The 27,836-nt window shown below is 41.2% G+C and overlaps 1 protein-coding gene across 1 annotated transcript; it reads right to left on the bottom strand.

Annotated features, from left to right (window-relative positions):
* Positions 1 to 26,715, bottom strand: WDFY1 (WD repeat and FYVE domain containing 1). Its single transcript, XM_074877703.1, has 12 exons — positions 26,504 to 26,715; positions 19,564 to 19,631; positions 17,804 to 17,877; positions 16,531 to 16,585; positions 15,034 to 15,184; positions 12,254 to 12,366; positions 9,539 to 9,665; positions 7,824 to 7,929; positions 5,574 to 5,675; positions 4,698 to 4,828; positions 3,561 to 3,669; positions 1 to 2,846 (listed from the first exon to the last, which is right to left on the bottom strand). The coding sequence occupies exons 1-12, from the start codon at positions 26,638 to 26,640 to the stop codon at positions 2,787 to 2,789; spliced, it is 1,233 nt and encodes a 410-aa protein (XP_074733804.1). The 5' UTR covers positions 26,641 to 26,715; the 3' UTR covers positions 1 to 2,786.
* Positions 26,716 to 27,836: the final 1,121 nt, after the last annotated feature.

Raw genomic sequence — 27,836 nt, 5'->3', positions numbered from 1 at the left:
TGAATATCAAGAAATATTTTATTGTACATGTAATCAAAGTTTAAAAAACAGACAAGAAGGAGCAAGGGACAGATTTATCTACCATCTCTTAACTATGCAGGGTACAGAAATACAACTAGTAAAGAATTAGCACATATTAGTACCCATTGCTCCCCTTCCCTGCCCCAATGAAGGAGGTTATACAAGCGAGATTAGTAATGCTTCAAATCAAGCCTTCTCAGTAATTGCACACTGGAGATGACATAGTTGAAATATGTTCATTTTCATGAGAGAGTATGTGCCTTCAAAATAGTTGTTTATGAACAAAGCACTATCTCTTTAGTGGTTTGTAAGCATTACTCATTCAACACCAAGAGTATATTTAAATGACTAATGATTTAGCAGCCATAATTGTCTTGTTATATCTGAACTGACACTATCTTTAAGTATATCAATTATAGAAAATAGATTCCTTAGGTTTAACAATATGTAGTAGAGAATATATTATATAGTGGCAAAACCGTAATGTAAAGAAGCAGAGGAAGTAGTCACAGGGAAGGGGGGAGCTGCATGCTGAGCAGGGGGCACACTGACTAATCAGAACTAAAAAAAAGATGAAGCTCAGGAGTGCTAGCTGCAAAGGAGTTACATATCAGTATCATTGGTGTAAGTTTCAGAATGTCTGGTTTGAAAAATATGCTATTCATCCCACATCTACATCAATCTCCCATCTTAACTCATGACCCTACCACAGTCGGATCTTGAACAGTTCTAGCAGTGAAACTCATGTTCTGCCTTACACGCTACAAGGGAGAAAGCTTCCATTCTCTTCCTATCTGGCTCTGGAAGAAGTCTGAAAGTAAATGCAGAGCATTATCAGGGCTTATTCACCCCTCCAACAACTCAGTTTCCTTCCTAATTCACAAGGGTGAAGGCCTTCAGAGATGAAAGCTGCAACTTTTTTCTAGTACAAGCTGATGTTCTCTCAATAGCTTAGAAATAAGCCTTCACAAAAAACATAAGCTAAACAGCATGTAGCAAGGGATGAATGCAACCAGTGTGACAAGTGCTAAATCCCAAACTGAAGGCAAGACAAGTTTTGGGATTCCCACAAAAGAAGGCTTTGTTTATTCTTCAGTGGCCCAATAAGCCTAGCAACTTGAAAGACTCTTTGCAAAACTTCCAGAGAAGACCCATGGAAAGGTAGACAAAGCCAGATCCAAAATAACAGTAACTAACATATTCTGGATTCTAATGTCCTTTGGAGACTATCAGCTTTTTGGCTTAAAATGCAAGTGATTCATGACATTAATGATACCATGATCTTCATCTATTTCAGCCTACAGCATGGTCCAGTGCAGATTATTAGTGTCAAGTTACACACCTAGGACTTGAATTCACTAACACTCATAGCACCACTTGATTGTTGCTGTAAATAAAGACAGGCCAACCCTTAAGTCCTCTGCCAGAAAGAGCCTATTACCTTTGACAGTTGTGCAACACCACCAGGCCAGCTGACCTAGCCACATTTTTTGTCCTCACCACACATGCTTCTGTTTTCAGAAAAAATCTCAGCTCCAAGCTTAAACTCTGTGACATATCACCTTAGCTTTCAAAGTTTCAAAATAAGTTCTCCTTTACAGTGTTCAAACGTAGGAAATTCACACAACTGACAGACCAATTTATTGACAATATCTCACTAGTTATTTCCTGTACATGCCAACTTCACAGTCGTAAAAGCCTCCCAGCTCTTCTTCATAGTTCTCAGCTTTGTAACAGGAAAGGATCAATATAGATATTTCAGGATTAATGGACCTAGGTGCAGGGAAAAAAGCAGCTGTTCTGTACCTCAGTAATTATTGCTCACTTTAGCAGAGACAGGTTCCCTACCATTAAAGAAACATCAGCCTTTCCACAGGAAAAAGTCTCTAAAATTTAGCTGGCCATTTTTTCTTAGCCATTACATTTAACAAGGCAGATTTGCTTAGCTTCCCATTCCAACAGCATTACAGAGTTGTCAAAGTATATGGCTCATACCTACGGCCTGTCTTTAAAGTAGAGTAGCTGGGCTGCATGTTTTCGTAAGAACTACAGAAGTTTATTAGCTGTGCTAAAACACTAAAGAGCCTAGAATTGTTTGAAGACTCACCAGCTACCTAAACACAACAGTTGTCCCACGAAAGTGATTCCACTATTAACTGAACTTGAAGACAAACACTACAAGAAAGCCAATAAAGGAAATCTTGTGTGATAAAAGGTTCTCTTACTATCTCATCTGAAAGAAGCTACCTGCCACTTTGAAGTATCTCCTCCTTCCATAGGAATAACCAACATACCTTTTGGAGGCAGTTTAGACACCGACTGCTCAAAAGTATTTCTAAAGAACTGCTTTTTGGAAGAGAGAATAAGTTATTTTACTATTTGCACAAGTTGAATTTACTACACTCATTTTACTCCAATAATGTTTTCGCTACAAGGTATCTGTACAAGATATATCAGCAGAGATAGCACATTGTTAACACTACATATGTAAACCGAGAAACAACAGGTCCTTTCATCAAGGTGTCATATTGCAGGTAAGCCATTTTACGTTAGTCCAAGAGGCTGTGAAACTGCACTTCCGCACCGAGGAGATTCCTGGTGAGCCCAACAGAAAAGCCGTGCTCTACAAAGGTGACTGTCCATCCTGGAACAGCAGCAGGAGAAGAATCAAGCAACCAGTGTTTGCGGTAGTATTCTTAAGAAGGATTCCATTCATTCGGTGCATATTGCTGTACATAAGGTGCATAAACCTGTCAGGTATGAGATCAGCGCGAAGAGAAGCCAGTTGCAAGGCTGCAACCAACTACTGGCGTCATGTCCCAGATCTGGAAGAAAATATCGTGGAGAATTACATAGCATTATTATAAGACCTAAGAAGTATTTCTGTAAGAGGCATAGAAGCAAACAAAGACCTCTCTGGACACAAGGTAACAAATACTGTTTAAACTATACTTGAGGAAAATGTCATAAAGAGTTATACCAGCCTTACAATCCAAAAGCCAAACTTAGGGCTCAAGAGAGTCTTCTAGCAGTTCTCTGTAAGTCCATTTTAAAAAGTGCTATGTAGTTTGTTATAAACATGCTTACAGGGACACACTGGAACAGTCTCAGTTCTGACATGCGTGGTGGATGTACAGCTTAAGCACAGCAAGATTCTACATCAGTCTGACTTCCACGTCACTGTCTCCCTAACCAGGGCTTTTAGGGGCAATGCTCCAAGAAGCCAGGGAGCTCAGAGTAAAGGAAGCCAGCACTTTTTTCATCATGTCTGTATCTTTAAGGCTGCTAGCAGATTCCCCTACTAGTGATGCCTGTTTTGTTTGTCCAGAGGACACCAACAGTAACCAGTTCTGACTCCACACAGTGGAGTCACAGGTCATCTCCTCATTCAGCTGCAGGAAGAACAGTCTGCGACAAATACAATTCTTGCTGCCCACAGCAGTTAGCTTTGTAGCAACAGTTGTCAGAAAGAAAAAAATATATACAAATATTAGCTCTCCATTAAATATATCTAATGCAGGAAAGAGGTACATGAATACCTTCACAATCCGGTCACTCCCACAAGTCACCATTAGCCCTCTGGAGATGTCCATGGACATGTGTGAAATGTTGTGTTTTCCTTCATGAAAGGTTGCCAAGGAAGTACGGCTGCACAAGAACAATTCAAATGAAAGCCAGCCATCAGATGAAGCTTGATGGCACTACTATAGCAGTGCAAAACAAACTTACAAGAAAATTAAGTTGCTCAAGTACTACTAAATCAGTCCTGAGAACTGCAGTGCCATATTCAAGGGGACAGAATTAAATTCGCAAGTCATGCTAAGGCATTGCCTGTGTAGTTATACAGGTGTGACATTCCCTTGCCTTCTGCAGCCTGACTGTTAATAATACTAGAACAGGAGTGGGACACTGCATTAGTAAATAATTCTACTCTCGGTTAAAAGTCAAGCTCAGCTACATTTCTTCCTGCTGGCTATAATGAGTCAACTAGGGCACAGCACCTCCCTTTTTCACAAAAGCACAAACAAACAAACAACCCCACCACCACCAAAAAAACCCCAAACACCTCCAAAATTGGCATCTGATTACTGTGGTCCTTTGGCACTCCAGGCATACAAGGAGGTGACAGGACAGTGAACAGCAAAGTGCTGTTCATATCCAGATAAAAAGGGGGTTCCTTCAGTGCTAAGAAGAGCTTAACAAGACAGCAAATGATGTTTAACCCAATTTGCTTGCATGGGCAAAATAAGGTTGGGCTGTGAAGAATACTCCCACAGAAACAGTTTTCAGTAAGTGTACATGAGCTAATGCATATACATCCTGGCAGCTGTGATGCGTTGTCAGGCACCCATTTAGCAATTTTAGGTGCAATCAATATCCTTTACCTAAATAGAAATCTTGAGACAAATATATTTCAGCTCTAGATCTGGGCTCATGGAAAAGAAGAAATAAAGTGGATAAAAAGATTGTAATACCACATCTGATCCAAATCAGCTTGCAGAGCCAATTGAGGGATCTCTGCCATTGAAGTGCTTTGAGTGCCCAAGCAAAAGGTGGCCTATTAGCAGAGAGTCAGTTTGGCATGTTTTTGTAGCATTGTGTATGGATGTGGAGCAAGCACAAGTGTTTCTGCACCTCAGGAGTATTACTTTAACTTTTCACTCCTTAATACTCACTCTTCATCCTTGATTGACTCAAAACAGGAATCACAGACACGGACCTGGAACTCAAATCCCATGATTGGGTAACTTGACCGCTTGGTACTGCACTTGCCGCACACCGCTTGCCCACATTTTCTGCAATGATGCTTCATGGAGGAAGAAGAAAACAAACAAACAAACAAACAAATCACAATATTGTGCCACGTGACCACCTTACCAAGTGTTCACTGAACAACAACGCCAAAGCTTCTGTTTTGCAACCTGTTAGGAAGTCTTCTGCTACTTAAACCAAGGACTCTGGAGGTCTGACAGTATTCTTGGCCATTAAGGAGCCTCCATATTCTCCCTACCCATCTTCTTCTCCTTTTGCAAGCTCCTTCTGGGAGCAGGGGAAAAAAAAGGATGAGCAAGCAACCAAGGAAACAACAGTCTAAGAAAGCCAGAAACAGACGAGTCTTGGTGCCTGTCCAGCTCCTCCAAAAAGAAAGCTATCTGGAAAGCTTTCACATTCTAGCCCAGTAAGAGCAGGGCTGTCACCGCTTCACTGAACCGAGTACCCTACAACATGTCAGGCTGCAATTTGCTCAGTTATGGGGCACTGTGTGCCACTTAACACAACACCTGAGGATTAGCCATCCACAGCTCCAGTGCATAGAAATATTCAAAGAAATCCAACAGAGCACTCGCAGCACAGCCCGTTTTGCCCCAGCACTTTCCACAGAATATGGAAACTTCTTAGCACTGCCTAGAAGCTGTGACCTCTCAATAAAACCTCACTTCAAAACAGCAAAAATACCAACAGTTTAAAAGGTCTAACAGCTTTAGTGTTTTTCTGTTTGCATTTTGCTTAAGTGCTGGAGTACAGCTAAGCACTCAAACCAGCGGTCTCACCTGTCTCAACCCTAACGTCTTTGTGTCCCACATTTGCTTTATATTCCAGAAGAAAGGTTGTTCACACTTCTGACAGGAATCACTTTCTAGCCATTGAGGAGCCTAGAAAAGAGCAAGAGATGCGAGCAATCAGAATTATTTTTCCTCATACCACAGCCAAGGAAGTTTGTTTTAAGAACCCAAAGTAAAGTTTTACTTGGAAAGATGCCCTGTTTCATCTCTAGATATTACAACAGTAGATTGCCTAGGGTATAGTACATAGGAAGTTTAGTACAAAAAACCCCAAACCAAAGACTACAGTTATTTGTTACCTACATACCTCCTATGCTTTTTAAGCCCACAGCAGTATGTTATGTTACTGCCTTAATAAGAAAACTAATTCAAACATCTAAGTTATTAAACTTGCTGCAGGTATTCACTGCTCTGGTTGCCTAGATGATTTTTAAGGGCTAGTGTAATCAAAGCTGTAAAAGCTATGGGGCAGTCATCCCCTCTAAGAGGGGGCATCCAGAAGTAAATTCTGGAAGTATCTTTTCTGCTTCCCCAGGATTGCAGTTCAAAATAATTAAGAACTCATCTGCATTTTCCATCCTGCCTGCATCTTCAGTAATCATCCCTTCTCCCACCCACCTATTTGTTCTGCCATAAATGGACTAGGACAAATTAAAATAGAGCTTTCATACATTTCAACACTCTCAGATACTTTGAGCATCCTTGTAAGGGATAAAAACAGCGGCACAATATTTTTAGTATGTAGGCTTGAATTAGAACATGTATATTCTATACAACTTTATACACCTGATGGGGAAGTCTCCCTGAAATGACAGGATGAAAGCTGGAAAAAAAGAAGGTTTTCTCCTCAATTTACTTATATTCATTGTTGGTAGTACTAAAACAATAGTACTGTCAGTTGCACCACCATCTCACCATGATTATTTATCAATACCAGATGTCCAGTTCCTACATCTTCAACTTTATTGCATCCCCTTCCTTCCCCCATGCTAGTGCAAAATGTTACTACCAACAAGTCCAGCATGGGGCGTGGGGGAGGAGAGTAGAGCAAATGAGTTGCCTCTCCACCAAGTGACATGTTCCAAATTGTTTTCTTTCAGTTACTTACAATAGCAGTTTTCACTTAATAGCATTTTTGAGAACACAATCCACTTCCTGGCTCCCTCTAACAGAAAAACAGGTTATCTTCCTGTTCTTTTCATCTTAACTTCAGGCGTTAAATAGGAGGTAAAAACCTGCTAACACTACCAACACAGTTACCAACAGACAGTTGGAACTGCCCAACATCAATAGTACAGCTGTCAGTGGAGTTACCATTCCCTCTAATCAAGTGTCTGTCTTCTAGTCTTACGTGCATTAGTGCATATTTGAAGATACCCTACAACATGACTTTGCTAGCTAATGCTTCAGAGGCAGTATGTTCATCATTCTTCAAACATTTGGTTTCTTTGCTTTTGGATTGTGCTCGATTATGTTTTTCCAAAAAGTTCTAAGATATTACAGCTCTTCTAAGTTAACCATATTATTTCAGTTGTATTAAAGCTGTCTATTATTTAGAAAATCCCTTAATTATTGCGTGCAGATCCAGAAAAGAAACAGCCACATCTTGTTTTCCCAATTGTATTAGAAGTCAATTCCTTGCAACTACAAAGTTTCATAATATTGCAGAAGTTTTGAGGAGAGACCATTCTGCTGAAAATGTTAGGAGTATCACATACAGCATTCAGTGTGTTTTAGGTGACAGCTCAACCCATGTCAGAAAACAGTTCTTAATCAGGACACTTACCTTTAAAGAAAAGCAACAGGGCAAGGAAGGCTAAGCCTTTTGGTTGCCCCCATAAAGTACCTCCTATAATTATGGTTTAACCAAAGACAGTAGTAATATACATCTTCTCAGCTCCTATGATGGATATGAACTGATGCAGAAAGAATGTGCATGGCTGGCTCAGTTGCTGTTTGCTGAGGTCTCTACAAAAAATGTTGCTTGGTGACTGAATCTCTACATTCTGAACTGCATCTCTAAAACAGCAGCTCGCTTCTTCGCTTGCTTTGACACAAGTTGAGAACTTATTTCAAGACTGCTGAAGCACAGTCCATTGGTGTCTTTACTGCAAAAGCCTGACTCCTTTAGAGTGTTCCAGCAGCAAGGGCTGTAGCCATTCCAGTGAACATGTCCCATTGAGAGAAGACTCTAAGCAATCCCAAGCCTGTCCTGTTTGACCTAGGACATGATCTTACCTCTTCACGGCTGATATCCATGTTCCAAACAGCAATTCCCCCATCAGCTGAACAAGATACCAACTGCCGTGTCAGCTGGATGTAACAGATAGCCTGCACCTTGTCACTGCAAAAAAAGCAGACACTATTTACCCATTAGTGTTTAAACAAAGCTTAGTTTCCCAGCAAACCCCGATTTATCATTGTAAAGCTACCTAGGAAGCCAAAACTGATTTCCAAACACTTTGCTAAGTCTAAATAGAGCTATGAAGACAACTGAACAGATGCTGTCACCTAAGCACTACCCTAGCACCAGGATGTTGCCTAGAACAGTGTTTTTATAGGCTTGACCAGAATACCAGAAGTACAGTTCCCTGTTAACATTTACTGGCCGTAAGCATTAACAGTTTGCTGAGTGTCAACTGGCTCAGAGTGCGTGCAAATACTCTTCTGTGTTGGCAAGTAGAGCCAGTTATCAAAACAGAGACAACTGGAAGAATAAAGAGAAATATTTGTTTCAAGATACAGCTGTGAAGCAGACAGAGCTTCCACTTTTGCTAACAAATCACAACAAATAAGTCTGTAGCTGCAAAGCAAAGCATGCATTCACCAATAAGACAGTTTAATCCTAAATAAAGTCATGGCAAAATAAAAGTCTACCCTAAGAAACTAACAAAAGATCTCAACAGTATTAGACTGCTTTGCAACATCTAAGTTGAATTAAAAAAGTCATTCTGCTTCTCAGAAGAACTTACTTTCCCATTCAGTATGAAGTTTGATGCTAAGTGTGATGTTTGAAGAGAAACTAACAGTGTTAAAAGTCTTCACCAGGACACATGATGCAGCAGTAACAGCAGTATAAAGTCCTCCAGTCACTGACTTCAGTTACTTTTTTGTAACCGGTACTCTATTATTAGTTCTTTAGCCATAAAACTAAATCCTCAAGATTTAACAACAGTTCTAGGGCTAAGGCTATCAGTCTTGATCAAAGGTGGATGGAGGCATCTATGGAATTAGACAAGAGGAGAATGCACTATACAAATACATCTTTAAACACAAACAAGATCTCTACTACCACTGCATTTCTAAACAGAATATATCTTCAGTGGTGAACTGCCTGTCAGACTGAATTAAGGCCCTAGATTTTAAAATGGCAGCTAGTGTTGTGTCTCTGTAAAAAAAAAAGAGTTGATTAAATACAGACAACTACCTAATCCACAGAACAGTGGAGATGTGACATGCTTTTCTGAAGTCGAGGGACCACCCCTGTAATTTAGCCAATTAGTTTATCACCTCACTGATACAAAGAGACAGAGAACAGGAACATATTGAAGCTTATTCTACATGGGTACACAAACATACATTAAGTTTCTAGTCCCACCCTCACAGGCAACTCAGTGAAGTATTTACAATACAGAAGCATGCAACTTTTACATGAAGTCCAAGCAAGATGATTTAGGATTTTTACCCACCTCTTTCTATAACCTACTTTTATACTATGTTCTTATTACCCAAGGTTTAGAAGTATCAAACATAAACAACAACAACAAAAAATTATCAGTAATGCTTTCCTAGTGCTGATTATCCTTCTTCTCCCTCAAAGTCCTCAGAGTTCTGCAAAAAGTTGTTTTCTACATTACTCACAAAGATTCAAATATCTTGCCATGCTATTTAGTCTTCCCAGGACTCTGTGTTCATTACATAACATGTAGGAAAAATAAGACACCATTACATACTGATGTCCCTGGAGCAGCAGTGTTCGCCCCTTCCTTCCACCAATATCCCACATGATAATGCTGTGATCAGAGGCACCTGAGAAGAGCAGTCGTTGAACAGGATCCCACCACAGGGAAGTAATACTTCCTAGGAAAGAACATTCTGCAGTTAGATCTAAGGGAGCCACTCCCCAAGACAATGATGCTCTTCTGGGTCATTAAAATGAAACCTGAGGTACTCCCTTACTACAGTAACAGACATTGAACCGTTAACACAAAGGACTGCATGCAACAGCAAGATACAGTCCTCCTAAAGAGGCAAAGAGCATTTGACAACATAACAAAGCATCCCTAAGAAGAAAGTTAGATGCAAAGCATAAGCCAGAAAGTTCAAGTTACTGGCCTTCTGCCCCTTGTATTTAGGCAGTTGGTTTTAAGAGTCAGCAGGCTGCTATGTGATCTTTGGAAGATGAAAAGTAGTAGAACTTGTCAAACAGAGAGTCGTATTTACAATAAAGTGGTTGGTCAGTGTTTGCAGGACAGCATGCAGCGTTCACAAGTAAACCAACTCCCTTACATAACAATTTACAACCTTAAAATAGTTTGAATAAGGAACTAAGTGACAGTTTCACTGCTGTTAGCATATCTGGCCACTAGATACTAAATTACACAACTAGATTTCAGAAGGCCCAACCTGGCTGTGTACCTCATTAGTCACACATAGAAAGAAATGAGTCATCTGGCAGTATGCATGGCAATGTAGACAGCAGACTAAAGAAGTAATTTTGTCACTCATGACACCTATAGTTTTGAAGTTGCAGGAACATTTTATTCCTTTACAGACATTCCTCCCTTTAAAGCATCCTTCCATTGCCCAGTTGTCATCAAAACCCTTGTTAGTCTGAAAGCAAGATGAATGGTAATTATAGCACAATTCAGTTCTCTCCAGCTCTCTGGAACAAGAGATTTTTCTTGCCTCCTTTATGGCTACACTGTTATCAGACTGACCCATTTGAGAATACTTGTCTCAGAGAACAGTGAGCATCTGCACCATAAAAGGCAGTTTGAGTATTATCACAGCATTACTCAGAGTAGGCTGTTACATATGGAGAATTCTGGAAGCTGACTGTTGAAGGACAAGCTCTAAAACCATTTAAACTGCAAAGCAAACACTGCTTGCTTATGAAGTCACAGTAAGGCAAGAACTAGGAAGGAAACAAGATGAAGTCAGACTTCTGAAGTCTGGCAAACACAGCTGCACTCAGAGAAGAACTAGATGTCATCAAAGTTTAGAGTTACCAGGCGTTAAGAATATTACACAAATACTGTGGAGGTAAAAAGGTTAACAAATCATCTCTTTTGCTTTAAAAAAAAGAAAAGGAAGAAAGATGAAGTAGCTACTATTACACTTCAAATTTAATCACGTTTTATACTAGATCAGTTCTTGTTTTGAGAATCACAGTCCCCTTGGGAACTTACATACAAGGCAAAGTTGTCTGCTATGCAAATATTCAGCACTGCTGAAGTTGGTGCTTGGAAGCCTACCACAACTCAATAGATAGAATACGCACTATACGTAGTGCCATGTTGAGATGTACTGCTTTCAGACTAACAATAGTATGTATCAAGGAGTTGCATTTGCACACAGACTAGTGCTAAAGCATACAGAGGTAAAGGAGTCTCTAGGGCCAGGAGAATTATTTTGCTCTTAACTGAATCTCAAATTCTGCTTGAAATCAGAAGAGACATTTATCACGTGAAAATCTCAACTTGCCTCCCACATTCGGAACCAGCTTTATCATTTTATAGTCATCTGTAAATCAGGAGCCTACCCAGCTTTAGCTAAGCCTACTCTATGCTTACAGCTATTAAACAAGTCAGCCTGTTCCAGCAGGTCAGAGACTCATGACCCAGTAATTCACCCCGACCTAAATGCACAGTAGTCAGCTGATTTGAAAGCTGCCAGTACCACATGGGAAGAGGCATTAAGTCTCGTTTATTTCTCTCAGCATATTATTAAATTACAGTCTTCTGTGGTTTACATTCTTGCCTTACTCATTACAGCAGACAGTGGCTCCATATCATGTTACATACTATTTGGTTCTTCATTTGATATAAGGACTTGCTATACTACACAGGATGAGACGTTTGTCTTTGACTAGACAGTTTTGATTCTAAAAGGCTCTCTAGATTTCTTGCACATAGCTTAGTTTCAGCTAAACATAGGAAACTGAACTAGAGTCTCATGAAGACTGATCAGAACAGCAAAATCTGCATTGGGAAGAATTAAGTGGCTTTTTAGAATCTAGACTGGACATTGCTAAAGCTGCTTTATGTAGTATTATAGTACTACAAGGTCTCCAGAAAAAAAAAAAAAGTAACACATTCGCATCCTTTCTTTTCAATGTTAAGGAGACTAAACTTTTTAAAGGTGGCCATCTAGTGGCTAACTTGTGTTTAATCAAATGCATATGTTTACCTTTATTTTTCATCTGTAATAAAAACACCTGTCAGTATTGATAATGCTAAGATTTCCCCATAGCGAGAATGTGTCTGTTCTTTAAGGGATAGCCATATGTACAGCTTTGAACAGCTTTTGATAACTACTACCCTGCACTAGTTGTTTATCCAATATCTATCCTTAAGAGGTAGATATAAAGCTGAATGTCTCATCCCGATTTACAAAGAGGTACCATAATATGGGTCAAGTGGAATTAAGAGGAAGAGTTACTTTACCTTCATGGCCTTTGAGTGTTGTGATAACTGAGCATGTATTCTGCTCAAGCTTCAGGAGAGTGATCTGTCCAGAATAATCACCAACAAATGCGTGCTGAGTTTCATGATCATATCTGAACATCAGTCAAGGAGAAGCCTCATTTGCTCTTAAGAGATAGGTAGCACAGCTGTCAGCTATGGAGTCTAAACAAATTGGAAAAGAACATTTTAATATGCCAGATAAATATTTACATAACTACTTCTAGAGGGGTTGGAGACTGTAATAAAAACCTTTCTCATTCCTCTCTTCTCACACTTCCCTACATATGCAAGTAAGACAATATGAGAAAAGTTTTAGAAATCTACTGGAGAAGCCATGAGATAATCCCTCCCCTAGTTTAAAGCAAGCCAAGTAGATTTAGACCATTTCTAGCAGATATTTGCAGAACACAGTCATGATCTACAAGAGATACCAGAACTCCTCAGGCTACTTGCTGCAGTGCAGAGCTACCATGAGGAGCACCTCACTGGACCACAGGTGGCACTCAGTCCTACCTAGTATCTGCTCCTATAAACTCTTAGTTTTCTAGGATGTTATACTAGTTGATGCCCCCAGGATAGGAAGCTAAGCTACAAGGATGCTGAACCTCCACAGCTAGTTTACCTTACAGTGGAAGTATACTGCCAAAGTTCTAGCTACTTAGGTGAGACCATCTAATTTCTTATTCTGTTCTCTGCATTTTGAAGTGTACTGAAGCAGGTCCTTGAGCATAGTATTGAAGACTGAACTGTATTTCAGAAAGGGTTCTGTCATTTCACAGTGACATAAAAGCCACACCACATCCTAACATGGGATCTATTAACCAGGTGGCATGTTTGGCAAAAGCATTTTACATCATCACAGTTTTCTGATACTCAGTTTTTGTCACTATGTAACTACCGTCTTCAGAAACTAAAGCATAGTAAACTGGATGGAACTAGATCATTTGCCACCTTTAGAAGACTTTTGCTATTCAGGATATAAGCAAGAGCATTGAAAAACCCATACAGCTGACACCACATAATCCAGGAGTTGTGTATAAACTCACCTGTCCTCCTGGAGCCACACAAAAACACAAGCAGCAGCTAGCAAAGTGGCCTATTCTACGCAATAGAAATGGCTAACTTAAAAAGTCAGTGTACCAAAAAACCCACCACAAGTGAAAAAGCAGAAGTTTTGCCATCTGATGACACTCTGAAATCTCTTAAGCCTTCAGAATCTCGAGATAAACAATTAGCTTTCAACAAATCCACTAAGTCCCTGAATATGTGATCCTTTCTTCATCTTGGAAGTTCAGGCTACCATTATCCCCACTAATCCAGTAAAGAATAGGCACTCTGCTGTGTTTTTCAGAAGCTTACACATACGATCATTAACAAATAACTCCTAAGGAACCTCCTGATAGGGAGACCAAGCACCTAGTACACAGACCAGAAAGCTAGTTCTTCCAAACACAAGTCCAGAGGCAGGATCAATTACAATGCATTTTCAAATGCCATGGTCTTCGGTGGAGGTTTATTACCTTGGTAGAAAAGGTCATATTCTTTTCTCCATTTTCATACTGAACTGTTCCATTATTTGCAAGTATTTGATACAGAACCCACTGAATTCAAACATTGAGGCTCAGAGGCACCAGACTCTTCTGTGAGCTAGTCTTCCCTCCCCACCCCCTACCCCCAGTATTAACCCAGTTCTGTGCTGCATTCAGCTGAGGTGAGCTGTACATAAAACGTTTTGTGGGACACAAGCCCCCTGGAACTCTAAAATAAGGACAGCAAAAAAGAGCAACAACACAACAATACAAACCGGCCAACTCTTTAGTCAGTAAGGCAGGGTCTGCATAGATGGGAGACCTCAAAAGGCTAGACATGCTGCTGGCAACCAAGCAGTTAGCATTCCTCCTAGTTTCTTAGCACTGCACAGGTATATAGCAATTCTAGAGAGGTCTTTATTTTTTCAAGAGATGTCGTTGACCTCTTTCACCTTTTGAATCATGCCACTTCTACATTACTGCCATTAATCCTCATACACCAATCAGTACCTCCAATTACTGTCCAGCCACATCTAAACTGCCACCATTAACAAGTACTAAAAAATAGCTTTAAAGTATTTAACTCATGCTCAAAAGTTTTGATATATGAACTACATTTTAAGATACTGGGTTTGTAAGTCTTTTCCATAGGATAAAGAATGCCCTGAAGTACCTACAGCTGAATAGACAACTGCAGTTCTTAAGCTACAAATGCTACAGTTAAATGCAATTTGCAGAAAAGCAAACCGCACACAAATTACTACTAGTAATTAATAAAGTTTCAGTGTACCCCATAGCTTAAAGATAGAAAAGATTAACATGAGCAAAGGTAGAAAAATTACAGCAGTCCAAAAGGCTTTCAAGATGTTTCATGCTCTAGAAGGACTCAAATGCACACCGGCATCCATTGAAACAAAGTGACTTGCCTAGGAATTATACATGTCAGGCTATAGATAGTTACTGGTCACTTCCACAAGCTGCTACAGACAAACATCTCAAAATTAGGAACTAGTACACACTGCAGTTTCTGTACTTCAAGGTCACAACATCCCCTTCTACTGCCTAACAACAGCTAACAGAACTAAAGGTATTAAACACCTAATCAGTATAAGGGTTTGCAGACTTGCATGACTCACACTAGCTTTTTACATGAAACGGGGGGAACAAACTGAACTAAATGAACGAAGTACTCTTCCAGTTTCAGGGTAGCAATTGTTTTTCAAAGGATACTGTAGACATGAAGCCCAAGAGGTGAAGTAATGTCTCCCCAGCATACTCCCGCTCCTGGTGCACATCCAGCTGATACACTTGTCATGACCAGTGCTGATAACCCACTCTGATGTCAAGCAGAAAGTAATAGCAGACACTCGATTCTGATGAGCTGTTGGAAGAAAAAGATTCTGGGCAGTTTTTCCTAAAAATCTAAGTGATGTGTCCTTATGTTCTAATTCAGAGACACACAGGTTGAAGATGGTATCTAAGCAATGCCCCAGGGAGATGTTTTTACCATCATATACTTGCCTCCAGGCTGAATTAAAAGGTTAGCATTGTTCAGTTTGGTATTTGCCATCTGAATAGCTTAAGTGAACCAAATATGTCAGCTAATTTAAGTCTTTCTCCCACTGAGAGAGAAGAGAGTTCATACCAGATACCCAAGATGCTCTGGTTAAGGAGCAGGCAAACCCTTAGCTTCCTCTAGTTAGGCCAGGACTTCTGAGGTGTAATGTAACACATCTAAAAACCTTAATTGCTTTAAGTGCCTATTTTCCTGACCCCAGGGGACCTATGCTCAGATTTATGCTTTTAAGCACCTGAAAGTCTATCTAGTCCACAGCATTCAAACGGCTATCTGTGACAGCAACCAAATCCCACACAGCTTTGTTTAGAATGCTGCCACCAAGCAAGAAGTTACATGAACATTAGAAAGAAGCCCCCCCCGTCCTCCAAGATGCAAATACTTCCTTTGACTGAGTTGTCAAGTCATCTTCCCTTGGATGAAGGGGGGTTTTGTTGCTTTAAGAACAAGGTCTTTTTCTCCTAAACAAGAACATTGCTTCTATCAGTGTCAGGGAGTCACAAGACAAACTGCACTTTGTTTCACTACATGATCTGCAGTCTTTAAGAGTCTCCTTCAGGTCTTCCATATTAATATTTCAACCAATTGAATTCTGTATTTCTTTTAATGATGTGCAGACAAATGTTGAAATTAGCATCTCCATAAATTTTAGAACAATTCCTATTCCCTGTGTACCTGAAAAGTACATCCCTATTTTCATCCTTATTGCTCTCCTAAGGTGACAGAGAGGGCAAGGACTCTTACCTTCAGCTAGAAGTAACCAAGCCCAGTGATTACAGAAAGTAAGGATAGAAACTGCAAATACCAAAATGCACCTTTAGAAAGCTCTTACCCTAACATTCATGCAGTATAACTACTTCACTTGAAGAGCAAAATCTGAGCTCACTAGTTCTGGCTCATTACACTCGCAGACCGATGATGTGCTGAACTTAATGATAATGACTGCAACTCAGACTCAGCTGACTGACGATTACTCAATAACAGAACATTTATCTTATGACAGTTATCCCCAACTAAGTGACAACTAGAAGGTCAGTCAGATTTAAAGCATATTTGGACTTGATTAATCTGTGACGATGTCCAGTTTCCTAAGCATTTTAGATGCCTCCCCTTCCCACAAATGTTACTGTAGACACTGGTTAACAGTTTACCTGGATAGGTCTTCACAAAGTTCATCTTATTAAAGTCCTCTGAAATATGAAACTCCTAAAAGTAAAGTGGAACTGTTAGAAAAGATACCGCAGTGACATATGTGATATTGATACCCAAAAAAGAGCAGTAACCTCACTGGCCAAAATTTGCATAGCAGGAATATATATCTCACTAAAAACTCACAGTTTCTCAGGCTGGAGCATAGCACACCAACACACCAATTATTAAATTAAAGTTATTAGTGAGCTACATTTTCAACACTAAGCATCCTTTCAGAACCGAGATTGCTGAAGGGAGATTATAGGAAGAGATATGATCTCATTTGACCCCAGCAGGAACAAAAAAACCTGTATCTTGTAATATTTAGGATTTAAGTATCTGAAACTTTATAATGGACAGATGTAAGTGAAAGTATTCTCTATTTGATCCATTAGGCTTACCGAAATTTTAAGTCTCAACTTACAATTTCAAGTGGTTATCACTAGAATCACTATTCTATGTAGTTCTGTGTAGGCTATTCACAGTAGTTATCAGTGGAATCACTATTTATGACATTCATGCAGTACCCTGGCTCCTTACAGAAGAGTTATTATTTTGACCTTATTTTCACAGAGAAAGGAAACCATTAAAGCATTTGAGAGTCACAAGTCACCCCTCCTTTGCCAAGAAAGAGGGGAAAAACACAGACCCACTTTTTGTTCTGCCATATGTATCTGCTCTCCAGGAGAGGGAGAGCAATTACAGCAAGAGTATAGAAAGACAGAAGGAAGACTCCAGAAAAAAATAAATCAACCCTGCCTCTTGTAATTTTAGAGCTAGTGTTGAAATTTCCATATCATAAAAAGACCTGCAGCAAGAAAATTCAGAGACTTGTGCATGGTGAGATACAGGCAGATCCATACTTCTAGACAGATGCAAGCTAGCTGCAGTTCACAACCCGTTAGTGCACCGCCATGGCACTCCGCCCAGCTTCAGGTACTCCTCAAAATAATTCCCTGACGAAGTGTAATTGTTTGGGTCCACTGCTACACTAATGGCTCAATGACTTCTTGAGGCTAGCTGGCTCACACTTAGCTAGAAGAACCCTTGTTTATTTGCAGTCCTCCCATGTACACCTCAGGTGAACTGCTAAGAAGTTCAGCCATTTAGCAGTAGCTGCATTCCAAAAAGAAGGCAAAGAAAACAGGTTATCAGCTGCCAGCAACACCTAGTGCTCACAGACAATATAAGCAATTATCATCTAGATTCTGAAGAAAAATCACAGCAACTTACCATGATAGCCCCATTATCCTGGCCTACAAATATTCGTCTGCTGTCATGATGATAAGCCATGGCTGAACATGGTGCTGTCAAAAAAAGCAAGCACATTACAGTTACTGAAATAGAGGTATTAGGATAAACATAACTTATTAAAACCAGTTCTTTCACTCAGGACAAAAAGCTGTTTAAGATTAAGTAGCTTGATAGAAATTAGCCTACACAGACAATGTTCCTTGGTAGGACAGTTAAATTCCCATATGTGAAGCTGAGGAAAGGTACACTACTACAGTAACTCAGATATACCGCTAGGAACCAGATGCAAACATGATTTCCTGCCACAAGGTGCAACACAGTTAAGAGGAATTTTACCCAGCCTGTAAGCCTAGCTAGCAGCAACAGCATGTGCAGCTGGTGAGACTTGAGAACTTGAGCTCACTAAATTATCTCAAATGGAGCCCCGAGTTGTATACAGGAACCATATTCCATTCTTTACATTTGAGGACTGCATCATTAGAGAGAATAAATTGCTAGACAAATATGTAATTGCACATCAAATTCATACAGAATCATGTTTCAACATATGCAACTTTAAAAACTCATATTTTTGAGATAACATACAATCTCTTTTAGCAGAAAACCTCTGAAGACCTACTTCCCTTTCTGAAATTAAGAGTTAAAAAAATGTGAAAAGCAATGACAACAAAATTATAGCAGTGTCCTAGTGAAAACTTTTCAAAAAAATTTCCGTGAAGGATGTCCTCATTAAACTTGCAAATTACAAGGATGAGAAGGATATACTGTTCTAAACTAGTACCTTCTCCAAGACCCTCAGAAATTGTGGCCTTGAAGGTGTTTTTATAAATTTAAAGCCAGACAGGACAGTGTGGAATATTACAGTGGTCATACTGCATAAGGACAAGTCCATCCCTTGGAATTACCTACAGGCACACTGTATTTTGTATAAACCTTCTTAGAGCACAATCTGAATAGTCTATTTATAAAATTGATAAGTGTAGTAACTTCTGTAATTTAGACCAACTGTTAGGAAAAAGAGGATTACAGTTTGCATTTCTAATCTAGATTGTAGGCTACTCAGCTTGCAGCTGAAAAAAACCAGAGAACATCAAGGAGTCCAACTCTTTGGTCTTCATGTAACATTTGTATTCAAATTACTACAGAAGTTGTAATTCCAAAGACTATCCTTTGTTTGTACAATGTTTTACTTTGTCATTGTATTCCCTCTTGTTATATGTGGTACATCTCTAGGTGGCAACTCTACATTAAAGAAGTTACAGCAAAGCACCCAGGCTGAGTGAGGTTTCAAAATCAAAAAAGCACACTGACATTCAAGATCTACTCCACACTGAAGCTGCTACTCAGTATTGCTTTCTTACTAATCTAAATGCTGAAAAAAAAAGAAAAAAGAAAAAAATATGCACACCTTGGAAAGCAGAGAATATTCTTATGTCTGAACTTTCAGCTAGTGGTTTGAAAAGCTCACTTATTCAGGAGACAAGTTACTTGCCAGCATTTGAGACATTTACAGCTGCAGATGCATAGCGATTTACCTGGTGAAGGATCTGGTTCTGACAGAATGCTGCCTTAGATCTCATCCACTACGCAGCTAGTTTCAAATTAAAGTCTGAGCTAGAGTTGCTGCAAAGTTCCCAAATTTACAATCCCTGAGTGAATCCAGCACTTGGAGAAATGGCACAGGTACAAAATCCATGCTGTGTTTGGCCATCACTTACCTTCTCCAACATTGTACTTACATGACATGGTGTGATAGATGCTGGGCCAGTATTGTCCACTGTCTCTCTTCAGCCATACTCGTATTGTTCTGTGTCGTGGGAAGAGCAGGGAGAAGACAGTTGTAAGTGCATCATCCTTTGCATCTGAACCAGCTGATTGACTATATATCAGCTCAAATCCTCTTAGCTTTTGTGCTACTCAAACATAATAGTTAGAGGAACAACCTCTAAATAATAGTACTCTAACGTAACAAGAATAATAATACTAAGAATACTGAGAATAGCCACCCTTGGATTCTGAATACGTTGAGTTTTAGTAAGTATGAAATGGAAATACTATTTCAGTTCACCTCAGAAATTGCTACATCCCTTTAATTCCTTCTCCTTGACTCTGGCTGATTTAAGTCAAATTCAAGTTGCAGGAACTTCCCAGCTTTGGCAGAGCAAACCACAGTTTGTTTTATTTATAGCAGATTAAGTGTTTGATGTGTTTAAAAAAAATAACTGCAAATCATTCCATTATGGAAGTCTGAACTTTCGAATTTTTACAGCTTCCCTGTACAACTCATCTTCAGCAAGCCAGATACTGAATATTAGTAACAAGCACCTCATCCTCCAGACCAACACATTACTGACATCTCCATCCCCAAATATTGATGTATGGATCCACAGAGGACATCATATCTAGTTCAGTATTATTTCCTCTAAGCCATGCCTCTACTCCCTCATGTACAAACACAAAGGATAAGCAACATTAGCAGCACTGCTACTTCTGGCCTAAATACAAACAGGATTGATTAGCCAGTCAAATGGGAATTGAAAGAAGTTGACCAGACAACTGGGACAGAATGCTAAGGCTATTTATAAAACAGTTTTTAGTAATCAGGCCTTGGAAGGAAAGGAAAAACAGTCTTGAGAACATTTAGCATTATACCACTCTCATGACCGTCAAATCCTGGGAGGAGGGACATAAGAGAATCAACAAGGAAGTGGAAAGTTACTGTCAATTAAAAACATTCCTACAACAGACACATTTGAAGGGAATCTACATCAAGAAGTTAAGAGCACACATGTAGACAGTGTTAAGGTTATTTTAGGTCTACTTGAAATTTCCTCTCCAAACCATTGTTCGCCTTCTTGTTACTGTTTGAATCCAACTTCCTCATTCCTAAATGGAAACCTAAATGATCAGTAACTATGTGTACCTGGAAACACTGTCAAGAGACTTCATTAAGATGAGCTGTTCTATTTACTTTTAACTAAAAAAAGGCCTGGTATTTAGATGTTTCTAGAAAAAAATAGGGGATAGATTTGCTAAACATCATACAGGATTGCCAGTAAAAGTTTAACAAAAAGAGGACAGGAGAGGACTGGTATCTTGCACCAGGACTAGAACTTTTCAGGTTGAAGACAAAGGTAGCATTCCAATTCTATAACGCATTTAAGGGCTTTTCTTTAAAAGACCACCCAAAAGCTGACAGTGTTCACCCTTAATGTACTACTTTCCTTTTCTAAAACTTGAAATCAGTACAGCTGAGTACACACTGCCTCAAAACAATGATTTTTAGCTTTTGAATCAAGTCACTTTTCCACCAGTTCAGTGGCAAATGCACATCAGTGCATTAAATATTTTGCATCAAGACTGTCTCTTAAAAGCTATCACTTCCCCTTTACAATAATCAACACCCTGCCCCACAGTCAGAAAGTTAACACTTCAGAAAAGCAGTTGCGATTTCTTGGTAACATGAGGAAATGAAGAAAACAATGCTTCCAAGTCATTCTTCTGATGCAAATGCCAGTAGTAGCACGGGTTAGCACCTATGTATTTTTAATGGCTTTTTAAGCTGCTTTTTAAAGCAGCTCCATCATATCTAACTGTTCTAAACATCTCAGATGGTAGCTTCCACCACTAATTCAACTCTTTCACTGATAGCCAAAATCATGTAACTATTTTTGATATAAAAAGACTAGGAGTTACTGTAGTGATATCATGCCTTGCTGATTTTCCCAAAGTAGATTTTTGTTTCCTTTCAGTATTCTGATCAATTATACTAAACTAGGAATTAATATAAAAGCAGCAAGGATTTGCTTTTTCTAACCAAATTATTTCCTGGAAGTGTAATTTGTACACTGATCATCTACAATACAGTCCCTCACTAAAGTTGAGAGTCTAAGCAAATAGCTGCAAGAGTTAGCAAAATTAACTTCTGAAAGCTTCTTATTTTGGTTTAAGTAAGATTTAGACTTCCCTAGTCTCATGCTTGCAAAGATAAGCTGTCAGACAGCTGTATATCTAATTATACAAAGATCTGACTGAGCAAAATCTGAAGAGATTGTTTCACAGTAGTCAGCAAATAACCTGTGCCAAAATCCACTTCTCCTCAGTTCTCTCTCCTACAGACCTGTTGTTGTGGTGCATCTCCTTTTGCCAGACAAATTAACTTGTGAAATATCAGTTCTAGCTTAAAGGACTAGAGAAGTCCACCAGTAACGCTGCTTCCACAGTCGTCTCCTACAATGAAACTGTTTTATTATGAGGACCACCATATCAGCCCTGGAGTCTTTAGCACTCCTTTCAAAACTTGGTCTTTATTTAATGAAGAAGCCTGTGCTCAGTACCTGAGAAGAGCTGGCTACCACTCCACTTTCCTTAAGCATTCCCTATTAAGGGCCTAGAAAGACACAGGTTTGTTTGACAGCAGTCTCAGTAAGGATGTAAAAATGTTGAAACTCATTAAGGAGCACCCAGAGACAGATACACACTTTTTAATTGACTCAGATACCTGAAAGTGGCAGGAGGAAGTAAAACAAGACTAAAAAAGACCTCCAAACACATTTGAGTATTGAACCAGAAGTTGCCTTCAGCTGGAAAGCATACACATTTATAAAAGAGTAACTCAAAGAGGGTGTTTCATTTTGTTTGGGTTTTTTTACATAATATAAAGAAACACATACACAAAAGCCATGGTTAAGCAATACTATGTGACCTTACCAGTTTCCAAGGATTTTTATTGTTCTCAATTGCTGTTTCTTTTACACAGTAAGCACCTAACAGTACTGGAGAAAAAATCTGGGGTTTGAGAGCAGAGAAGATCCTTCAGTGTTTCAACAGTATCTGTGCTCATGCCACATAAGCTGCCCTCTAAAACCCAAATGTCAGGGAGAAAGAAGTGATGAAAGATTAGCAGGCAAATCCAAACTTGTTACAATACGAGCACTGCAGCAAGTACTATGGAGCTACACTAGTCCTGTTCCAAGAACTGCATCTTTCCAACACCTTCAAACCACTAACTTTCCTATCTGAAATCAATCGCTAACAACTGTTTTCCTAGCAAGATCAGAAGATGGCATTTTTCTGGTAGCCAAAATAAACCAGAAGTATTTAGACTGCTATTGACTGTGTTCCCAAAACAGCATTAGGAATCTGGTTTAATCACGGTGCAATGCAAGCTCAAGGACACAGCTTGCAGTTGACGCTTTTTATCAAATTTCTGCTCACTAAAACATTAGTTTTGACCAGTATTTGAGTTCCATAACTGAAAAAACCCCTAATACCTCAACTTAAGCAGCAGTTGCAGTGCAATAGCAGCTGCTGATGGTCACATTCAGATGTGCTAGTGACCCTAGAGATCCTGTTAGCCTGTGGTAAATATAATACCTTCATCTTGCATTTAGGGTCTTGTACACTAGCTTATCATCCCTCAGGAACCCCAACTACAGATAGGAAACACTCATCTTGCCTTAGTTATTAGTCTGCTGAGAATAAGGATAATAAGTCTAAGTCCAGATATTTGCCTGTATCACAGATTTGTGCAGCCCACCCTGGCCTATCTCAGCTCTGAGAAAACACAAGCCAGCCTTGAGCAGACAGATCTAACTCACAGCTGGTACCTGAGCTGGCTGCCCAAGCTGAGGGACACACTGCAACAATTCCAAACACTGTCTTGGAGCCAGGGTCAGGCAAGATGCTCACAGGGACACAGAGTTAATCATCCTTTCTAGGTAAGTTCTGAGAAAGCTTCACAGATAGCAAGTACCCTGCTGAAAAATCTGATTGGGAAAAATAACTATTTAACTCCTGCTGGCATTCTTTCTTGCTTTTTTTGTTTCAAAACTTAAAAAAAAAAAAAGAACTAGATTTTTATTGGTTTGACAGATATACTATTGGCATCTTTTGTACCCTCAAAAAAAGAGAGCCATTACTTCTCATTCTAGGAAATATAATTTAAAATAGAAAGAATTCCAACTCCTCTAACAAGAGGATAAGCTACAACATTCCTGGAGAATGTTTGTGCACCAATGTTTTCCTCACTACTTAACTTGTAAACACATTCCTCTGACCAGTTATTATGAAATACTTGACAGCCTTAGCTGTATTAAGATGTAATAAAAAATACTCTGGCCCTACTCTTTTGGTGTACACAGCAGCTCTTTTGCTTCTTGAACTCTGTACTTTGCTCGCTGCTAGCAGCATAATCAGTTATGCAGTATTAACACCTACACCCCATTTTTAGTGAACAAACAGGAGAGCAGTAAGTTTGATAACATACTAAACTGTAGGTGAAGGATACATGAGTGAGTAGGCTTTGATGTACTGTAGGAGGTATCCCAGATTAGAGGTAATACAGTGCAACAATTTCTGAAAGTTTAAAAGATTTGATTAAACTCCCAGAGTAAGGCAGGCTACACAAATTTAGCCTTGAGTCCAAACCTTCTCTTAGAAATTTACACACAGCGAAGGTGGGTAACGGCCTCTGCTCTCCTTGCACAGGTCTGTATCTGACATCAAAACTTGCCCAGATGAAGATGCAGCTGCATCCTTGGCTCTTATCAACACAGTTTAAGCATGCAGACTGCTAACCTTCGGCATTAGACCTTTAAGTTTAAAGGCTGCCTTTGTCTGCTACAGGAAAGCCTCTGCAAGCCTGTACCACAAAATTATGTTCAGTTTTAACTCAGATATGAACTCTTAAAAATTGCTAATCTTCCCTTCTCTCCTTCAGGAAGTGCATCAAAACAAACTGAACACAATTTAAGATTCAGCCCACACTGTCACCCAAAAAGCCAACTTCATCCTGCACAATACTAAGATACCAGAACAACCACATGTAAGAGTGCAATAAAAAGGAAGCTGCTCAGTCTCATCCAAAATCTGTTACCCAACACGTACTACAGATGGTCATTTCTACAGGAAGGGAAGAGACCAACCAAGTCAATCTTTCGATCAAAGCCAGAAAACATACCTAACACATCCAAGTGTCACTGCTTGCTGCAAGCTAGGTACAATTACTGCCATGGTTCAACAAGCAGCAGTATGTACTACTGCTTCAAAGAGTCAAGATTTAAGTCCTGCTGCTTTTACATAGGCAAAATTTTTCCTATACAGATTTTGTTGCTTTAATGCCAGCTAATGAAAAACTAGTATCTGGTAAACTTCACTTAGGTAAGGACAAGTTTACATCCTTTGCACTTTATCTGTTGCCCTCTCCCCCACCTCCTGAATGCCTTGGCTAACAGGAAGCTTATAAAGTTAGCATGTGCTGTTGCTAGCTGGTCTGTTTGCTCTTTTTGACCTCAAAATAAATGCCAGAAAACCTAATTTATCAGTTCAGGTAACACCATAGCTCTGCTGATTTTCAGTACTCATACCCCACTGTTTCTCACAAGGTCAGGCTTTTCAAATGAGAATTCATGCAAAATTAATACAAATTCAGTTTTAAAAGTTTTATAACAGTAAAATTATCCCCCCCCTTCCCCTACATCTCAAAGAATGCACTTTCATACTTTAACATGCTTTGAAACACTGCTGCAGTTTCTGGGCAGGAGGTCTTACGAAGCATCTCCTACTACTCTTCTCGTTTAAAAGTCACTTTCCACATAGCACAGGGGAAATTCCACTCTCGCCACTACACTGCAGACCCCGTATCCCCCTCCTAATCAACAACCCCCTGTGCTACCTGCTTCCTCATTTCCACTTTTGTTTTATCTGAATAACTGCTTAATGACATTACCAGCTTTTGTCCCAGATGTTTCACATGCTATGTGAGCCAGTGCTGAGGATGAGGATTAGACTCTGAAGACATTTTCCCTTCCAACCAGAAACCACTGTCCTCAGCAGCTCATCACCACTGCTCCCCTCAGATCTGCCAACTCACTCCCTGAACTGTTTCAGACAGAAGGAAGCAGAGACCTTCACACTGAGCCATCAGAACGGGCTTGTTTTGACTGAAGCAGCTCGGAGAGTTTCAACTCTCCTGACAGAGAGGAGAAGCTGTAACGTACCTACCAGTGATTCAGCCTGCACAGCTAAAGGCAGGGGAAAACATATTCCTCCATTTTTGGTTCTGCTCACGGCCGTTGCAGAGCCCCTTTACACACACAAATGAGTTGTACTTTTCCATCTCCTTCGCAGGGGCTGGAAAGCACGCATGAAGTACAACAGCTTTTTCCCATCAGCAGGGGAACGCTGTCAGCTCCGCGCTCCCACGCCCCGCTCCCACCCGCTGCCGGGCGGGCTGAGCCGCTGCCTCCCTCCGCCAGCGGGAAGCCGGCTAATATTATTTTCCTCCCTCGGACTGCAGCTTCGGCTATTTCCTTATGGCTCCAGGCAAAGAGTCATGGCCGTGTACCTCCTGGCAAACTTACAGTGTAAAAACCGATTTCCCCCTGCACCCCGCCACGCTTCCCCGGCTCAGCCGGCTCCCGCCTTCCGCTGGGACCGCGCCGCCCCGGATCGGGGGGCTGAGCCCCAGCCCCGCACGGAGCGGAGACCGCCGAGGGAGGGGAAGGGAGGGGAAAGGAGGGGACCCGACCCTCCGCCGAGGGGCCGCCCGGGCCGGGCCTGCCCTGCCCGCCCGCTCCCGCCGCCCCGGCCTAGCCCCTCGCCGAGCCCCCGTGGGGGAGCGGGCCCTGAGGGGCCGCACCGCCCCGTGAGGCACCACGGCCGGCGGCCTCCGCTCACCTGTCCTCGCTGGCCGTGATGACCCCGTCCTCCTTGGGGATGAGGAGCGCGGCGCTCACCACGTCCTGGTGCCCCTCGACCTTGCTGAGCAGGACGGGCCGGCTGCTCTGCGGCCGCGAGTGGATCTCGGCCGCCATGTTGCCGCGGGACCGGCCCGGCGCCCATCAGCTGACGGCGCGGGGACAGCCCGGCGGCGCCGTAACGCTGCGTGTAGCGGCGCCGCCCCGCCGGGCCGAGGTGCCCCGTGTAGCGGCGCAACGCGCGCCGACGTCGCTCCGGCGTAGGGCGGGGCGGTGGCCGGCGTATTCTCTAGAATAGCAGGGCCGCTGGGCCGTATTTCGTGGAAGAGCGGGAAAAGCCCACCTGGCTCGGGGCTGTCGGTGGGGTCCCTGGCAGCCTGCCCGGCCTGGGGAAGCGTCACCTGCACAGGGCTGTGGCTTCCCAAGGAGGAGAAGGTGGCCTTGGGCTCAAACATGCATACCCGTGGCTTGGGCTGTGGGGCTGGCTCTGCCTTCCCCTCCTCAAACCACAGAGCTCTGGCTTAGGAAAAGCGCTGCTGTTAAATAGTATTGCCGTGACCGTGGGGCCCCGAGGAGCGCGCCCCCCCCCCCCCCCCCCCCCCCCCCCGCTCACTGCCCCTGCCCAGCCCGCCTGGGGCCACGACAAGGCAGCAAAGAAAAGGATATTCCCCCTGGAGCAATTAATGGAGGGATATGGACTGAGGAAGGATGTGTAGTCACAGGAAATATGTTAGCTAGGTTTTTTATGTCTTTTAAAGTAGAAGCAGCTGTAAGCCTTTATCCTTCAAGTTCTTAAGCAGCTGGATTGTGCATGTGAATATTGTCCACGTAGTTAGCTAATCAACAGCAGAATTCCTCCCCTCAGTGCTATTTTTTTGGTAGCTGCTGCCACACTACCAAGGCACTGGTGGTGCTCACACCTTTGAGTCCAATCTTGAACAGAACTCCTGCTTGTCAGGACAAGCCAGGGAGGTTACTAGAGCTGGTCAGGACCCTTCTCTGTGAGCAGAGATGTAGTTTCTAATCCCAGATCTAGCAAATATGTGAAAATTAGAACAACAGTGTCTGGATATAACCAACACACACACTGAGCTTACATGAAAATCCTAACTGAGCTGGGTGAAGCTATTTCTGCTCAGGACATTCCAGACAGAACTGTGCCCAAAGAGATGAGCTACAAGATTAGGTGAGGGCAAACCTCCTGAAGCACAGTGGTGGGGAGCATGCCATCTGATAAGCCTTCGCACACCATGTCACACACCTGCAGCCAGGGAGGCCAAATGAAGCTTCCCCAGGCTCCTGGAGGAGAACAG

This window comes from Strix uralensis, chromosome 9 (assembly GCF_047716275.1).
Source record: "Strix uralensis isolate ZFMK-TIS-50842 chromosome 9, bStrUra1, whole genome shotgun sequence".
Lineage (NCBI taxonomy): Eukaryota > Metazoa > Chordata > Aves > Strigiformes > Strigidae > Strix > Strix uralensis.
Note: the sequence above shows the minus strand (reverse complement) of the source record. Positions and strands in the feature narration are given on the sequence as shown.